This window comes from Ambystoma mexicanum, chromosome 6p (genome assembly GCF_040938575.1).
Source record: "Ambystoma mexicanum isolate Mex_15411 chromosome 6p, UKY_AmexF1_1, whole genome shotgun sequence".
Classification (NCBI taxonomy): Eukaryota; Metazoa; Chordata; class Amphibia; order Caudata; family Ambystomatidae; genus Ambystoma; species Ambystoma mexicanum.
The window spans coordinates 1520930737-1520946324 of NC_090935.1; the positions used below are offsets into that span (position 1 = coordinate 1520930737).

Genomic DNA, 15588 nt, shown 5'->3' on the forward strand with positions numbered 1-15588 from the left:
CACCAGCAAGCGAGCTCCATAGACATACATAGGGATACATAACGCCGTTGTTAACCCTTAACGCCTATTCCGATTTTAACGGCTGCTTTTAGCAGCCAATAAAATCCATGGCGCTAACCTGCCATGATGCTAATTACGCCACCGTAATTTACGGTGGCGTAATTAGCGCCTTCCCCACTCCCATTATGCCCTATGGGGCAAAAATGGGAATGGGGAAGGGAAAATGGGAAATGGGGATTTACCGCCCCACTCACCTTGGAATGGGGAGGTAAATCCGCCATCCACCATGGTTTAAACGTAGTTTACACCATGGTGGTAAAGTTGGCGCAATTAGCGCCTGGGTTGTAATGACCCCCATAGTAAATGATGCCTGCCTTGTCTGCATGGCAGGCAGCATTTAATTGTAAATGAAAATTTGGTGATGGGGCACCATTCATGTGTCAGTGTTAACATACCAGTTCTCCACCTTCAAATTGCATTTAGTAGAAAAATGAGCTCCAATGTCTACAAATACACAAAAGCAAAAATGACGTACTGTGAATGCGCCTATGCACATGCACGTCTGTATTACACAAACCAGAAGTAGGTACCGTACGCTCACCTATGATTACCTCCATGCAATACACTCCGAATGTATGTAAGCGTAATATTGAACATACACTATGGGCTAAATGCAAGTGCACACAGTCAATATGCCGTGCATGCGAATACCCAATGTGTGCAAGCAATACCTCTGAATGTGTATTGAAGCATGAGGAATATGCTCAACGTGATAATTCACACTCACACACACAGAGGAACATAAACATACAAACAAACACAGTCAATTGCTCTAAGACGAAGCCCATCACAGTGTACATTAACCCTTAACTCACGCAACAGCATTACTTCACAATCCATTCTTTAAATGTTAGGTAGTTCGCGCTAAAGAGAGAGAGTGTTTAAGGAATTCATGAATCGTGCACAGTCTGTAGATACATCCCGCATCTGCATGGCTTGTTTAGCACAGATAAGAGGCATTAGCATTTAGCATGAGTCATATCGTCAGGTGTACTTCAGAAGACCTGCCCTCCCTAGGGTTCACCTTCAGCGCGTGACGAACACACACCACGGATGACAGTCTGCCTAATACACCGTTGCCTCACTCCCAACCTTACTCGGTGACAGTCTCATTTCGTGAACATATTATATGTCATAGCAGAAACATCGCCTTTTAGCGGCGTGTACTGTCGCCATTTTCCGACCTAGTCTGACACAATGAGTGTCAAGGAAGATGTGGAGACATTTCTTGACGAGCATCCTGCTTTTGCCAAGCGCTACTTCGACAAGAGGCTGAGGCCAGAAACCGTAGCTGCCGCGCTGGGCCGCAAGGAACCCGACGCCGACTTGGAAACCTTCAGGGACATAAGCCAAGTGGAGGAAAGCGAGATTCTCTTCGAACTCATCCGGGACATGCAGGAAAGCATCAACATGGAGAAGGTGGTCTTCAAGACCCTGCGCAGAATCAGCTTCCTGATCCACGCCGACCGCTGCAGCCTCTTCATGTACAGGCAGCGGAACGGCACGCCCGAGCTCGCCACGCGCCTCTTCAACGTGCACCAGGACAGCGAGCTGGAGGACTGCCTGGTGCCCCCGGACTCGGAGATCGTCTTCCCGCTGGACATTGGCGTCGTGGGGCACGTCGCGCACACCAAGAAGACCCTCAACATCAAGGACATCCACGAGGTCGGTATTCACGGGGCGGATTCCGCTGCCGTTGGCGGCACGTGCGCTGCTATTTGCGCATGTTCCGTGTAAGAGCAGGCCAGCAGCAACCATTTCACACTTACACTCGTCAAACAACAATCGTGAATTGCATTAGTGTTTAGATACATTTCAACCAGTTTTCAGTTTGTTTTGCCTGATAATTCGTTGATTTGAATGATTGGCAGTCAAAAACCAAGCGTTGTACAGTCACAATATCGTTCCAACCACATCCTACTAAATATATATCGGTGTTTATATCACGTCGTTAGAAAAATCATTCATAGTTCATGTAGCAGGTTTACACATATTTACTAGACAGGTTTGACGAACACCGAGGCTGCAGTATAGCCCATTATATTTTAAACTGTGCTAATTCCAATCCGCTCACTGTAATCTGCATTCTAAACCTGAAATGCTCGTGACCCAGATATCGTGTCAGGGATTACCCCCTCATCAGCGCTTTCCTCAAGTAGGTCAGCGCCTGGTATTATCTCACTCCATAGAGGGTAAATGAAACAGATGTGTCTAATTCCCATTTGCCCGGGATGTCACCCAAAAGTGGCAGTTGCCTGAAGCGCAGTTTCTGTGATGCAGAACTTTATTTTATGCAGTAACGTACATTGGTTTTCTGAATGCTTTGATGTTTTCATAGCCAGTGCTCTACCGATCCTGACCATGATACACATCTATATATGAATATATCAAGTTGTCTTTTTTAGATCTGTAGTCAGTGACAACCCTTTAGCTGAAGTGAGGTTAAGATGAGAGTTTAATGCAAGAAAACCCTCGAAACTGACCAAGTGTTGGTAGAAACGCCATGTTAGGCCCATGAGCACACTGATGACCGCAAATATGCCAGAACTTATGACATCATCGATGACATCAATGGAAACTATAGTACACTGATATCACAGATGACAACACTGATTCTTTGAACTGGTTTAACGTAATTCTCTTAGTAATTCTCTTAGTGCGAGTTCATTTATACGGAATGTCAAGGCTTGTGTTATCCTGCATCTCACACAACCTGTAGTACCAAAGCTTTTGTTCTTTTCCTATCATCACAGATGTCGTATTCAATATCATCATTATGTTTAGAAGCTATATATCAGGTGATTTTTCCCAATTATGGGTCCATGGCCTGCAGGCCAGTGGCCAGTTTGTGATAATATGGATGAGTATTTGTGAGCTATTTCGTATGTTTTAGCACGCTTCTTAAAAAGGGATTTTGTGCCCCCCCCCAGAGTTCTAGTGAGAATTTACATTAAAAAGTTACTATGGAGTTTATTGTGAGATTTCCTTGCGAGAATGCAAAAACTTCAAGCCGCTCGCACACAAGCTCCACACAAATATCTGTTATTCCTGCAACAAGACAAAAATGCATACAAATAAGTATTATCCCAGCCCCCCCACAAACTTTGAATGTGCTCAAATGCTACTCTTATACTCTCCCCAAATCCGCCCTGAAGACAAACTGCTCAAGCCCCTCGTCTAATATTGGATCAACCACTATCATATTCCTGTGACACACTTCAAAAAGCAAACCATATCGTCACAAAAGCATCACCATTCTTGCGAAAAGATGAAAAGGAATACAAACAGATATCTTACCTAGAGCACCACAAACTCTTAAGCTTCCCAATTGCCACTGTTTCACCCTCCCCCACATTCTCCCTGAAGCACCCTGCATAATATCATTTTGAGAACATTGTACTTTCTCATTATTGCAAGACTACTGGCGAGTTCAGTGAAAAAAATGGTGACTTTTCATTTCGGAAAAGACTCAGTTGCTGCAATGAATCTTGGGAGATGCATAAAAGATGTTGGTGTACCCTGCTTTCTTTCACATTTTCAAAAAAATATAGGACGGATTTCCACCACACCAAAAAAAGGCACATTTGCACGGCTTTGTGCAATTTTTTTAATAAAGATGAAGCAAATCTGTCCAGCGATTTAGGCTGTGATCCTATTTAATTAATGTTAATTTTGTCTATAGGAAAACCAATTAAAAAAAGGTGGCGGGGTGAGAAACTACTTTGGAATATTTTGCAAAGCCAATGGATCTTTGGTTTCACCTTACCTATATGTCGACTAGTCTCATTCTACAAAGTAGATGTTGTTCTAAAAAAGACAAATTGATACTTTAATTAGACTAACAAAGTAATTTTTTCACAAGTTTTTTTATTGTATGACCACTTTTTTGGGTAGTGATTGAATGGAGCATTCGAAAAACAGTCCGGGTGTTATGACAGACATATTTCACGGGCGCTAGTAATTAGTACTAAGGCAGAAATTGACCTAAGGCAAACCACATTTTCTTTCAATCCATCTTTGCACTAGGGAACTATCTTCCCAAGTCCTAGTTCTTTATCCTAGTGTGAAAATGCTTTCAAAGAATGTTTTGTGCACTAGAAAATTGTTGTCCTAGTGCTAATTGCACTTGCACTAGTGCAATGTTTCTGTAATACCACATTGAGCGAGTGTTCTACTGAAACTCTGCACCAAAATAAGTGCAATTAGCACTGGAGGAGAGATTTCCCTCGTGTAAAAACTATATTCTTTCAATACTTAGTGTGTAGAATGAGTGCAAACATCGCCAATTTGCAAAAATGCATTGAAGGAATGTTTCTTGCTGTAGGGACATTTTAGCCATAGTGCTAATTGCACTTGCTCTGGTGCAACATTTCTTAATACCGACCACAGGGTGGTATCACAGAAACTTTGCATTGGTGCAAGTGCAACTAGCACTAAACCAAAAATGTCCCTAGTGCAAAAAAAGTATTGCCGTTCATGTTTGAGCTCCATGACTATTACACCGAGGAGACCTGATACATTTACACTTTTGAGTAAGTCGTTCGCCTCCATGTAATTTCATGGCAGAAACAAAAAGGGTTGTGTGAAAGGTTGGGTACTCACTTGTATGCCACCCTTTTTTACTGTGCCGTGCAAAATAGAGTCAATGTTGCCTTCCATTTATTTATGGTAGGCATTGTTTTCTGAAGTATTTGTAGGGTTAGGCAGAATCTTAACTTAAGATCTGCCTCTCTTCTCTGCATACAAATGAATGAAAATGAGGCATGACATAAATCTTATGGAGAAAAGTCTTACACAGACTTTTAGACATTAGATTTACGCTACGACTCATTGAACTATGACTAATGCTATGGAAAATCGAGTGAGTTACCCATATGTATAAGTAACCCTGATGTATCTACAGGCATATACCTATTCACCAAAAGACGTAAGGACATCTGCTGACCATAAACTGAAAATAAGTTTCACGCAAAAATATATGCAAAATCCATAAGCAATGCCAAAAAACAAATAAAAAATCCTGCAAAATACCCGTTCAACACATAAAGGCATAGCAGAAATGGAGAGTTCCTCAATGCCTCCCCAACAAGGGTTCCCCTAAAAATACAAAGAAACAGCCAGGTTGTGGTACTCTTACACACAGAACCCAAAAAACTTGCCAGAATAATCACTGAAATACATCACCAATGCCAAGCAAAAGACCCAATACATCCCAGAACCTTTGACTGGTGGGAACTTCTTTGAAGCACCACATATGCATACATCGTTGTCCTTTAATGAGTCTCTGCACACTCCTATCAGGTAGTGTTGTGATTCTGAATCCCAGGTGAGCTTATACTTGTGTCCCCAAGTACCGGCCAGAAAGAAAGAACATAGACTCTCTAACCAGTCATTGGGATCATAGGGGGAACAGGAAACTGCAGCACTGGGCCCTCGGTAGCTGAACGGAAAACAACAGGCGTTGGACCCACTCTACAGTGCAGGTGCCTTTTGAGCACAAATACTGGAGAATTATAGTGAAACGCCACCTATCTAGTGCAAGAGAAGGCCAGCATACCATAGGAGATGACACAGGACCTAAGCAAACAAAATGGAGCCTGTCCTGAACAGCACAAGGGCAGATCCAGAAATGATATACAGTACGCCAAAACACAGAGATAATCCAGAAACAATCCAAAAGGGAAAAGCCAAAAGGTCAATCCAGGTAAGCGAAAGAACAAAGAACGAAATGCCACTAGCAGAAATGCTTAGAAGCACCAGCGTCACCTTGCAGAGTCTTTAAATGCAGTTAGCTTCCTGGTTCATGTCACGCAACTTGTCTAGGTCATCTGAGATCTCAGCTGTTGTGCTGAGATGACGTGGTAGTTTCCACGGTGCAGTGTCCCTGAGGTGCCGTGGCAACCTCCACCCGCGATGCAGGAAGCCTCGTGCGGGCTGGACACTGGAAGTAGGGAACATGATGTTGCAATACTTGGATCGGCAGTAAGTGTATGTCAGGTAGCCACTTTGAAGACATGATAAAGCCACTCTTGTGTTGTACCCTTGTTGCATGATTGAAAAATATTTCAAGCTACTAATTCTAGCTGTTGCGCATGAAGTCCACAATGTTGATATAATGACAAACAAAGCTGTGTTTCACTTACTGCCCAATATGCTTTCTAAAAGGCATATACACACATGGGGACATTTGTCAAGGTGTCCGATACCTTTACCCGCTCGATTCAAGACATTTATGTCAATGTGGCCACCTAACACAGGCCCAGAAAAACATTTTCCCTACACAGAGACGTCATATTTTAATGGTCCCACTGAACAGTGGGCCTCATCACGAGTTGGGTGCTAAATCGGCTGTTTTACCTCCAGCTTTTTTATGGAGGTGAAAATCCCTATTTTTGGCGGTATTACAGCTGGCTGTATTAGCCCGCAGTATTAGTACCGAAATTTCGCCATTGGATATCAGGAATGAGGATTTACCGTTAAGGCCCAACCCGTGATCCGGTGGTAATACCACCAGGCCGGTCGGTGCTAGGGCTATTACAGTCAGCGGTATTACAGCCGAGAATACAGCCCAACTCGTCTCAAAACATGTGTGTCACCATCCCCCACCTCCCATCTCCTGCACTTTTCCGCACTGCACTTGCACAGCCGAATACCACGAGGTCTACTAGGACCAAGTCTGTATTGTACTGTTTTTGCTACTGTTATTGTTCCCCTGTTCCCTTCCCATTTAGCCTTTTGGTGCTTTGAAACACTATTCAGTTGTATAAGCACCTAAGAAATGTTCAATAAAATAAAAATAATATAAACACACTTCACAATATCACTTGAGTATAGTGCGTCTTAATTTTTGCATCATCATGGGATCGAAAAGTCCCCTCATTTCAATGAACACAATCATTGTGCTGCATCATGTAACAGATTACCATCTGGCGATGGTTTAGAATCACTGGACTTTTTGATTTTTATTAACTTAATGAAATGTTACAGATATTTCCATCTCAGGAAGGGAAATCTAAATCAGATCCCCTTTTTTAAGCTCCCTACCAAAAGCATAGTGTACACCTGCATCCTGGCATAGAGCAGGTTTAGGAGTGAAATGGGCCCATTTAACAGCTTACATACAACCATGTTCCAAAAACGACATAACTATGAGAGTTGCTATGCTGGTGGCATGTTAAACTTTAAATATGGAGAGGCACACTTGATGACGTAAAACAATTTTTTGAGTTTGGCACCAGGAATTCAATTTACAACTGAGTATAGTACAAACAGAATTCAGTTTTTGGGCGTGGAACTCTACGTGAAAGATGGTAGATTAGAAACTACGATTTGCAATAAACTGACCAACAGGAATATCTTTCTGTTGGCTTCAAGTTTTCATTCCAAACAAACAATTGAAAGCATCACATACAGGCAAATTCTACGGTATAAGAGGATCATATTGGATGATCAGAAGATGTTTACAAAATCAGCAAAGTCACAAATGACATTTTCAGAAAGAGGTTATGCTACAGAAACTAGATCAGCGGCTAACTTGAAAGCAACATTAGTGACAAGAAATGTAGCTTTGCAACCTGTGCAAAAATCACAAGAAGAAACATGGGTATATGTATCAACTTATTCCCAACGGAGTCAGAAGATTAAGCAGATAATTAAAAGAAACTGGGATGTATTGAAAATGGACTTAACACTTGCCCATTTGTTTGAAGACCCACCTACGTTTGACTATAGGAAGAGCAAGTCAATGAGATTTGATGAATATAGCGAAGACAAACCACATCGAACATCTTTTAAAGGGGCATTGGCATGCAACAATTGCCAGCATTGTCATAATGTCAACTATCAGCTGCACCTCCTCAGAGGTATTCTCCCTTTCCTCATTTACTCCCAGAAGCTCACTCTCTCCAGAACTCTGCTCCTCTCTAGTCAGGACTACTGCAACAGCCTCTTCTAAATCTCCCTGCCTCTACTCTCCATCCTCTACAACTTATCCAGAACAGGACTGCAAGCCTTGTTCTTGGCCTAAAGCCCAGGGCTTGTATTTCTCCAGCACTGAAATGTCTTCATTGGCTCCCAGTGGCGGCAAGGATTAAGTTCAAGACCCTCTGGATTGTCCACAAGGTTTTCTGTGGCCTGGGACCACACTACCTCCAATTCTCTCATCCTAAACATCTCCCTTCTCGAGCTCTCCACTCATCCACCTCCACCTCTCTGAGGGTCAGTCGCTTTTCCAAGCAGAGAGTTGGGGGCGGATCTCTTTCCTCGGCTGGGGCCTCCCTCTGGAACAGCTTCCCTGCCTCTTGAGCAGAACCACATCTGGTTCCCGAAAGCAACTCAAGAGCTTCCTCTTCACTTCTGCTTTCTCTCTTCCTCTCCCCTGCTGATGACCCGTTTGTTCCACGCAATGGTCACCTGGCCACCCTCTGAACTTGGGCCCAGGTTCCTGCCTGTCCAGTTGCACCTCACACTGCCTCTTGGCTCCCCATCAATTGTGGTCTGTATCTGTAAAGCTACAGTTCCTTCTCTCTACACTTATGAGCCACCCGTTGGCTGCACTTTCTGATTCCCTGCACAGAGCCATCCACTGGCTGCACTTTTGTTTTGTTTTATTTTTGCATTTTTAAAGCGCTCACAAAGCCCGAGGGCATCGAGACGCTGTTATAGGAATTGTTTGTTTTTTAGTTTGATTACCTGCACTTCTCCACCCCACGCCCTCCTTGGCACTTCTCCTATTCCCCTTCCCCGCACTGGCACAATCTGAATGACACAAGGCCTAGTAAGATTGTTGTTTTGTCCTCCCTCTGTTTCCCTCTCCTTGTCTTGTCACACCTAGAAACACTTGTGTACAGGCGCGTTATAAATGCCATATCGTATCATATCATATCATAAAAGGCAATTACATGAGTCATCCTTACACTGATAGAAAGATTGAATTACGGCATACAACCACATGTGATTCCTCACATGTCATCTACGGGGTGAGATGCCCTTGTGGCATGTTTCATGTGGGTCTTACTACAAGAAAGGTTAAATTGAGGTGGACAGAACATAAATCTTATGTTCGCACATGTCATTTGCATTCACCTGTGGCGCAACATTTTAAGACACTGCATCATCCCAAAGCACAGATGAGATTTGTCATTTTTGAACAAGTGAAATGTCCTAGACGTGGTGGTAATGTGAACGCTTTGCTTCATCAGAAAGAAATATTGTGGATAGAGCGTATTGAGGCTCTAATTCCAAAAGGGATGAACTTGAATTTGATTTGATATGTTTCTTGTGAAAGATATATTTTTTTCATGTAACCAATTAGCTAATATTATCAGGTTGCGATTTTGTGATAACTCAGAAAGGGAATATGCCCAAAAGAGGTTAAATTATTTGTATGTACTTTCATTGTTATGATTATATTGCCTGATATGACGTTGTGAGTAAGTAGACATCCACAAAACATGGGTATTCCAATATATATAAAGCAAAATGCTACTAAGACTTAAGGAACGTACATAAATCATATTACATACACCCAAAAGTGTTATCATAAACCAAGCCAAAATGGCGATCAGCGTTATCAGCAGTTTGGTATCATGGAACCACAAGGAGAGGAGTCTCAATTATCTATTTGAGTCTCGAATAAATGAGATTAGTTGCAATTAATATTATCGTGCAATGGGGAGGCTCTGTTGTTATTACAAACTAGTAGGTGGGGCTGTGATTAGTAGAACGGTTTATTTGGAAATTAGTCCCTGGACTGAGGTAATCAGTGTAACTATATATTACCTGAGATGGCTGTTAAGACGGATTTCTGAACTCTGTCCTGGCGGCGCAGAAGTTCAGAAGGCCAACCTAATTACTTGGAACAGGGTAACCTCTGGACAAGCCAGACCAATCAGGGTAGCGATCGCGGCGGTCAAGACTAGGTCTCAAGAGGGGTGAGGGTGACTGAAAGCCCGCAATGAGCACACAAAGCAAGGACACTTACAAATTACTCCAAACAGGTGTTATATTAAAAATATATACACATTTATTCCAAGGCCTTTAAAACAATGACCGTAGCGAGAAATCACAATACAACTCTAGTAAACCAACACATACCATACCAATACAATATATATACAAATACAAACAAGTCTCAAGCGTTAGATGCACGAAATGTGTAGTCCACCTAAAAGGGAAGGAAAACAGGCAGTGCAAAATAATGCTTAGACCCAGTCCGCCTTCAGAGGCACCTAACTAAAAGGAAGTCCGAGCCCTACGAAGAGTGGAGCCTTGTGCTCAAAAGTACCTGCACACGCTGGTGCCAACGGGCAAAAGGGGAGTCTCTTCGAGGGATATCAGGCAGTTCAGTTTAGTGCACAAATGAAGAAGAACAGTGTTCCGCGACTCAAGCGCAGCCTCCACTGTGGGCAGAAGCAGAGCGCGAGTACGGAAAGGCGTGCTGTTTTGACACAGCGGGGAAAAGTTATGGGCTCCTGCAGGAGGGCGACCAGTTCCTAGCTATGCTACTCACCGGTCCCCGATGCAAGCAGACCCAGACTTCTCCGCGTCAGTTTCAGTCGCTGGCAGGTTCAGAAGAGCAGGGGACGTCTCGTCGTCGTGTTGAGTCTGCAGCAGCAGAGTTGGGTAAAAGACGTCCCAAACGAAGGAACCCGCACAGTTTGTTACCACAGCAGGGCAATGGAGCGGCCGTGTGTATCTGAGCCAAATGTACACTACTCACACCACCCTAGACTCTCTGGCACCCAGGATGTGTATTGGGACCAGACATCCCAGCCCACATCCTGGAGGCACACACCAGGCATGTAGAAGCCCGCGAAAGCATCCGTGTTTCGCGGGAAAGTACATGCCCAAATAAGGAAGGCCCCGGGTTGGCTCAACCTGGGGAAGGTGAAGGGAGCAAGACGGTCAGCGGACAGGACAAAGGAGCCTGGTGGTCTGGCCATTTTGGGAGCCAGGCCACCATTTTGGGTTAAGCGCGAGAAACCCGCTTAAAACACCAAAAGGAGCTCCAAACACAAGAAACGATCGCTGCCACCATTCCCGTCCGTGAATCACTTGCACCGATCAGTTACAATCCTAAAAGAGTATCTAGGTCCTGTAGAAGGCTAGAGACCCAAGAGAGCAGTAACTTAGCTTACAGTGCCCTCTTGTGTCATGTCGCACGAAAGCCGCAACATGATAAAAGAAACTACGGAAAACAGCGTTTCCCGGTACTGACTGTTTTAAGGGCATGTCAGTTTCCCCATAAGAAAGGAGCGAAAGCCCAGAGGAGTGCGGCAGAAGGCTGCACTTCTCTGGCAAAGTCGAGAACAAGGTGAAAAACAACAGCAAAAAGTTTAGGGGTTGCCACATGGAAGGAAAATTACCTACAATTACGAAATCTTTCCTAACAATGGCACAAATAGTTACTGGCTGTTTAAGAGTGTGCAACTAGACTATGATGTTTGTGTGTTATTTGGAACTACACTGAGGGTGTTTCATTCTAAGATGGCTATGGATACTGCACTGAATTCCAAGAGTGACTCGAGTAGCAGAATGGTACGTCAAATGCGGCACGGTATTCACGTGACAACTCCCGTTCAGTACATAATGCCGATGCAGGAGGGGAGGCTGTTCTTGCAGCCGCCTCCCTGTTCCTATATCATGCATATGCTAATATGTTCAAGGTAAGATGAGGGCCATGGAGCCTTGGCTTAGTGTTCATCATAGGGGCGCAATGTGATGCTTTTTGGTCATAAATTAACATTAAGAGGGGCATATCCTCTTAATTTTTAGAAGGATCTATTGGACTGTGAGGGACTGATCCATTGTTGATAGAAAGAATTACAACAAGTAAGTTCAAATTATATTTCAATTTGGTGCTCTGGACTGATAATTGGGTAAGAAAATATACCTGACAATTGTGGTGTCTTTGTTTTCAGCATTGACTATTGGATGAGTCCAGAAAGGAGATAGGTCAGTTGTTGAACTGATGTGACTGGTGTCTTTAACTTAGTTGCACATGGCGATAGATATTTTGATTACAAAGGATTGTACATTTGTTTTTTGCAGCTCTCCATTTTGTTGATTATTCCGTACATTGAAGAACAGACAGATACGTGCCTACACCACGAGAAACAGTGTGTGTAGAATGGAGTATGGATTTGTAATCTTATTATATCTTTCTAATTTCATTAGATTATTGAAAAAGATAACATTCACACCTGATGAAGGGGCAGTGGGGTCCCGAAACGCGTAGTGAATATGGGAGTATCTCAGTAGAAAAACAAATGTTGTTGATGTAGCATTGCTCCGATATAATATAGAATTGTTATCATAGTAAAATCATGTACACTCTTGGTTGATATGGTTTGTTTTACAAAACAGATGAAAATATTGAAAAGCACAGACGATGTTTTCTTCAATTTAAATTGGATTAGGCAAGTATTTTGCCTGAAGGAAATATCTGTTGACACTTATTAAAGAACGTAAAATGTTATGAGTTAATGTATAATTTACCATTATATGTCTATTAATGGTGACTATGCTTGCATACATTTCTTTATTAAAAAATAAAGACAATCTCAAAGAGGTATTTGCCTCTTTAGGAGTCACTGGGCAACCTTTTCATACACATTCAGTATAAGCCACAGCTATTCATGGGGAGTAAAACAATAGCTCCTTTTTTGATTACTTTCATTAATACAAGGGTAGTAGACCCTGTTAGTTATGCGGTGACACTCAGCAAAGAAATCAAATAATAGTGGAACACAGATTCAAGGAACAGTATATGCCTATAACTACTTTGAGGATAATACAGTTATACTATGTGAGTAAGCTTTTTATATCAATGGACCACAGACTAAGGTAAGCAATAACTCTTTAACTTATTTTAGGATGGCCCACAGCTAACCCAAGGTATATAAAACCCATATGCTTTTTAACTGAGCTATCAGCAACTTAAAGGTAGGTATACACCTAGGACTGTTTTAGCATCTGTTTGAGACAGACCAGGGAAAGCAAAACCCAATGTTACACGTTATGAATGACTCACTGTTATTCTAGGTAGGGAAAACCTAAGGCAGACTTATTTTAAACAGGCTATTACAATAGGTTAGTGGAAAAGCAAGATCTAGTTGGGAAATGTATACACCTATTCTCTGAAAGAAATAGTTAATGAAGCCAACAGCATTACTTCTGCGAAAGAGGCCTAATTTACAAGAGGCAGGAACCCCAACCAGAGAGCATGACACTCCAGCGAATTAACACAAATGACCACATGTTTCAAATAGGTCACACAAAGATGACGGACATGCAACTGATGCAATCAGGTGTGTGTGTGTGTGTCTGTGTGTGTGCGTGCATTCATGTGTGTCTATGTGTAACTCCACTGTACTAACAGGCCACAAAAGTAAAGTGCAATGTTGCATTGTCTGTAACAAAATGTCCTAAAAATGTAAATGGCATTTGTGCAAATGACAAGGGGCTGCAGAACTATTGCCTGTTTCACTCCAGAATGCGTATTGGTCATGAGATGGGTGGCTGCTGTATCATGACTCTGAATATGTCTGCATTGTGAACACTCTGCACAACCTGTGTAATCAATTGCTCCATGCAGGCACACAGATATCATATAACAGTAATGGGAATATACTGTTGTGGCATTACATTTGTAGGTTCATCAAAGACAAATGACCCCAAATTTCTTCTTCCTCGTCCTAGTCACCAGCTGGTGAATCCGCCTCTCACTTTGACCTCACTGGCACCAGGGCAACCAGTGGATTTGGGGCTCTGAGTCTCAATACAGGAATTCCCATTCAATGTATGAACTTGCACAGATGTGGAATCAGATTGAGGTAGCACTGGCCATTGTATGTATCTAAGGTTGGGACACCACCAAACAAAGGTATTCATACAGTGTACAAGTCAAGTTATATTAATGTGGCTGCCAGGTTAGGGAGGCCCCAACTCCTCCCGTATATCCCAGATGAGATAGAGTATGAGACACACACAAGGAGCAAGGTGACTCTGCTGTTTATTTATACAAAACGGCAGGGATGGGTCAAGGAGCGTACGCGTTCGTCCTGACACACACACAATCGTGGGGCTCGCAGGCCCTTTTTACTGTATTATGACGCGCTACTTGCGTCACTTCAGAAAGTTAACAAAAAACCTATCGCCACTCTTAATTGGTTGCTCGAGTGGTAGGGTTAGTATAGTACACATATAGAGAATGATATTAGTGGACATGGTGTAGTCAGGTGGTATATCTGGGTTGTCCCTACAATTAGATACATAAGAATTGTTACATGAAGACTCCTGAGGATTGGCTAATATTACTGACGTCTGAGATAAGAGCCCCATGTTCTGATTGGTGCACTCGTGAGCTTCCCAGCCTGGGACCAGCGTTGTTCCCAGCTCTCGGTGTACCTGTGATTGCAACAATGTTTCAATATGGGTACGTGCAGACAATGTGAGGATTTATTCATAGGTGGAAGGCTGACCGCTCCCACTATAGCAGATGTCCATTGAGCCTTTCAAGTGTATCGGCCTGTGTCTCGTAGCGAGGGACCCAGACGCCTTTTTTCTCCTGGGTTTTGGCATCTCGTCAAGTTCGGCTTGGTCACGTGGGGAGGGACCGTGAAAGAGGCAGAATTCTGCACAATTAATATTGTTTTTTCTACTGCGCGTTTGGTTTAATTTGCCGGCGTGACTTTATCGTTGGGGCGCGGAGTGCGAGGTTGCAACATCGTGCCTTTGATGATTTGTTCTTGGAATGTGAGTTTGCAACATTGCGACCTTGGCTGGTTGCTCCACCGGGTTCTTTCTGCAGGATCAGCAACCTGACTCTTGCTTTGTTAATGTCCACGGGAGCTCTTGGTTGAGGCCTACTCGGGCCTGGTGCATAATTAGTCCGTTTGGTGCATAGGTGCTTTTAGGTTATAATAGCATATATTTCCATGACCAGTATCGTGTTTCCATTATACCTCTATGGTGGTAATGGGTTTCAAGAGAAGCGTGAGCAAGCGTTATAGATGAGTTCATGATGCGTCTTGCGTTTCTGCATTCTGAAAGCCTATGTAAAAATAATAAAGATGCACGTCCGTGAATATGCCTGTCGCCTACGTCAGAGCACTGAGTATGTTCTTCGTGTAGATTGGTGTGGAAATGTTCAGTGTGTATATTTGTACAGAAGTGCTTCCCGTTGTCTAGGTCGTCATGGCATCTCTAACGACGTGTGGATTTTAGTCTAGCTGATCCGAACCGCAGGTGTCGGCATGGCCAGTGCGGGCTGTTGGGCAGGCAGATGGACACATCCGTATGTTCCTGTACCAGGGTACCTGGTCGTCTGGTAAATGGACAAACTCTTCTCGCGGCGGGTGTCTGGGCCGTGACCCTCTAGGCCAAGCGCGAGAGGTGAAGGACGGGAGCCTGGTCTTCCATTCTCCCACTTCAGTCCCCCCTCTGGTCGACTTGTCGACCACAAACATATCCTTCTCGTTATCTCCTCTTACCCTCCATATCTTAGTTATCCCTCCGAGATGTCCA

General features: G+C 43.3%; 1 protein-coding gene across 1 annotated transcript in view; it reads left to right on the forward strand.

Moving 5' to 3' along the window:
• Window positions 1-1066: 1066 nt before the first annotated feature.
• Window positions 1067-15588, forward strand: part of PDE6B (phosphodiesterase 6B) — a 653633-nt gene continuing 639111 nt past the window's right edge. The window contains exon 1 of the mRNA XM_069626382.1: window positions 1067-1725. Within this exon, the coding sequence (XP_069482483.1) occupies window positions 1258-1725 (468 nt within the window). The 5' untranslated portion in view covers window positions 1067-1257. The remainder of the gene's footprint in view (window positions 1726-15588) is intronic.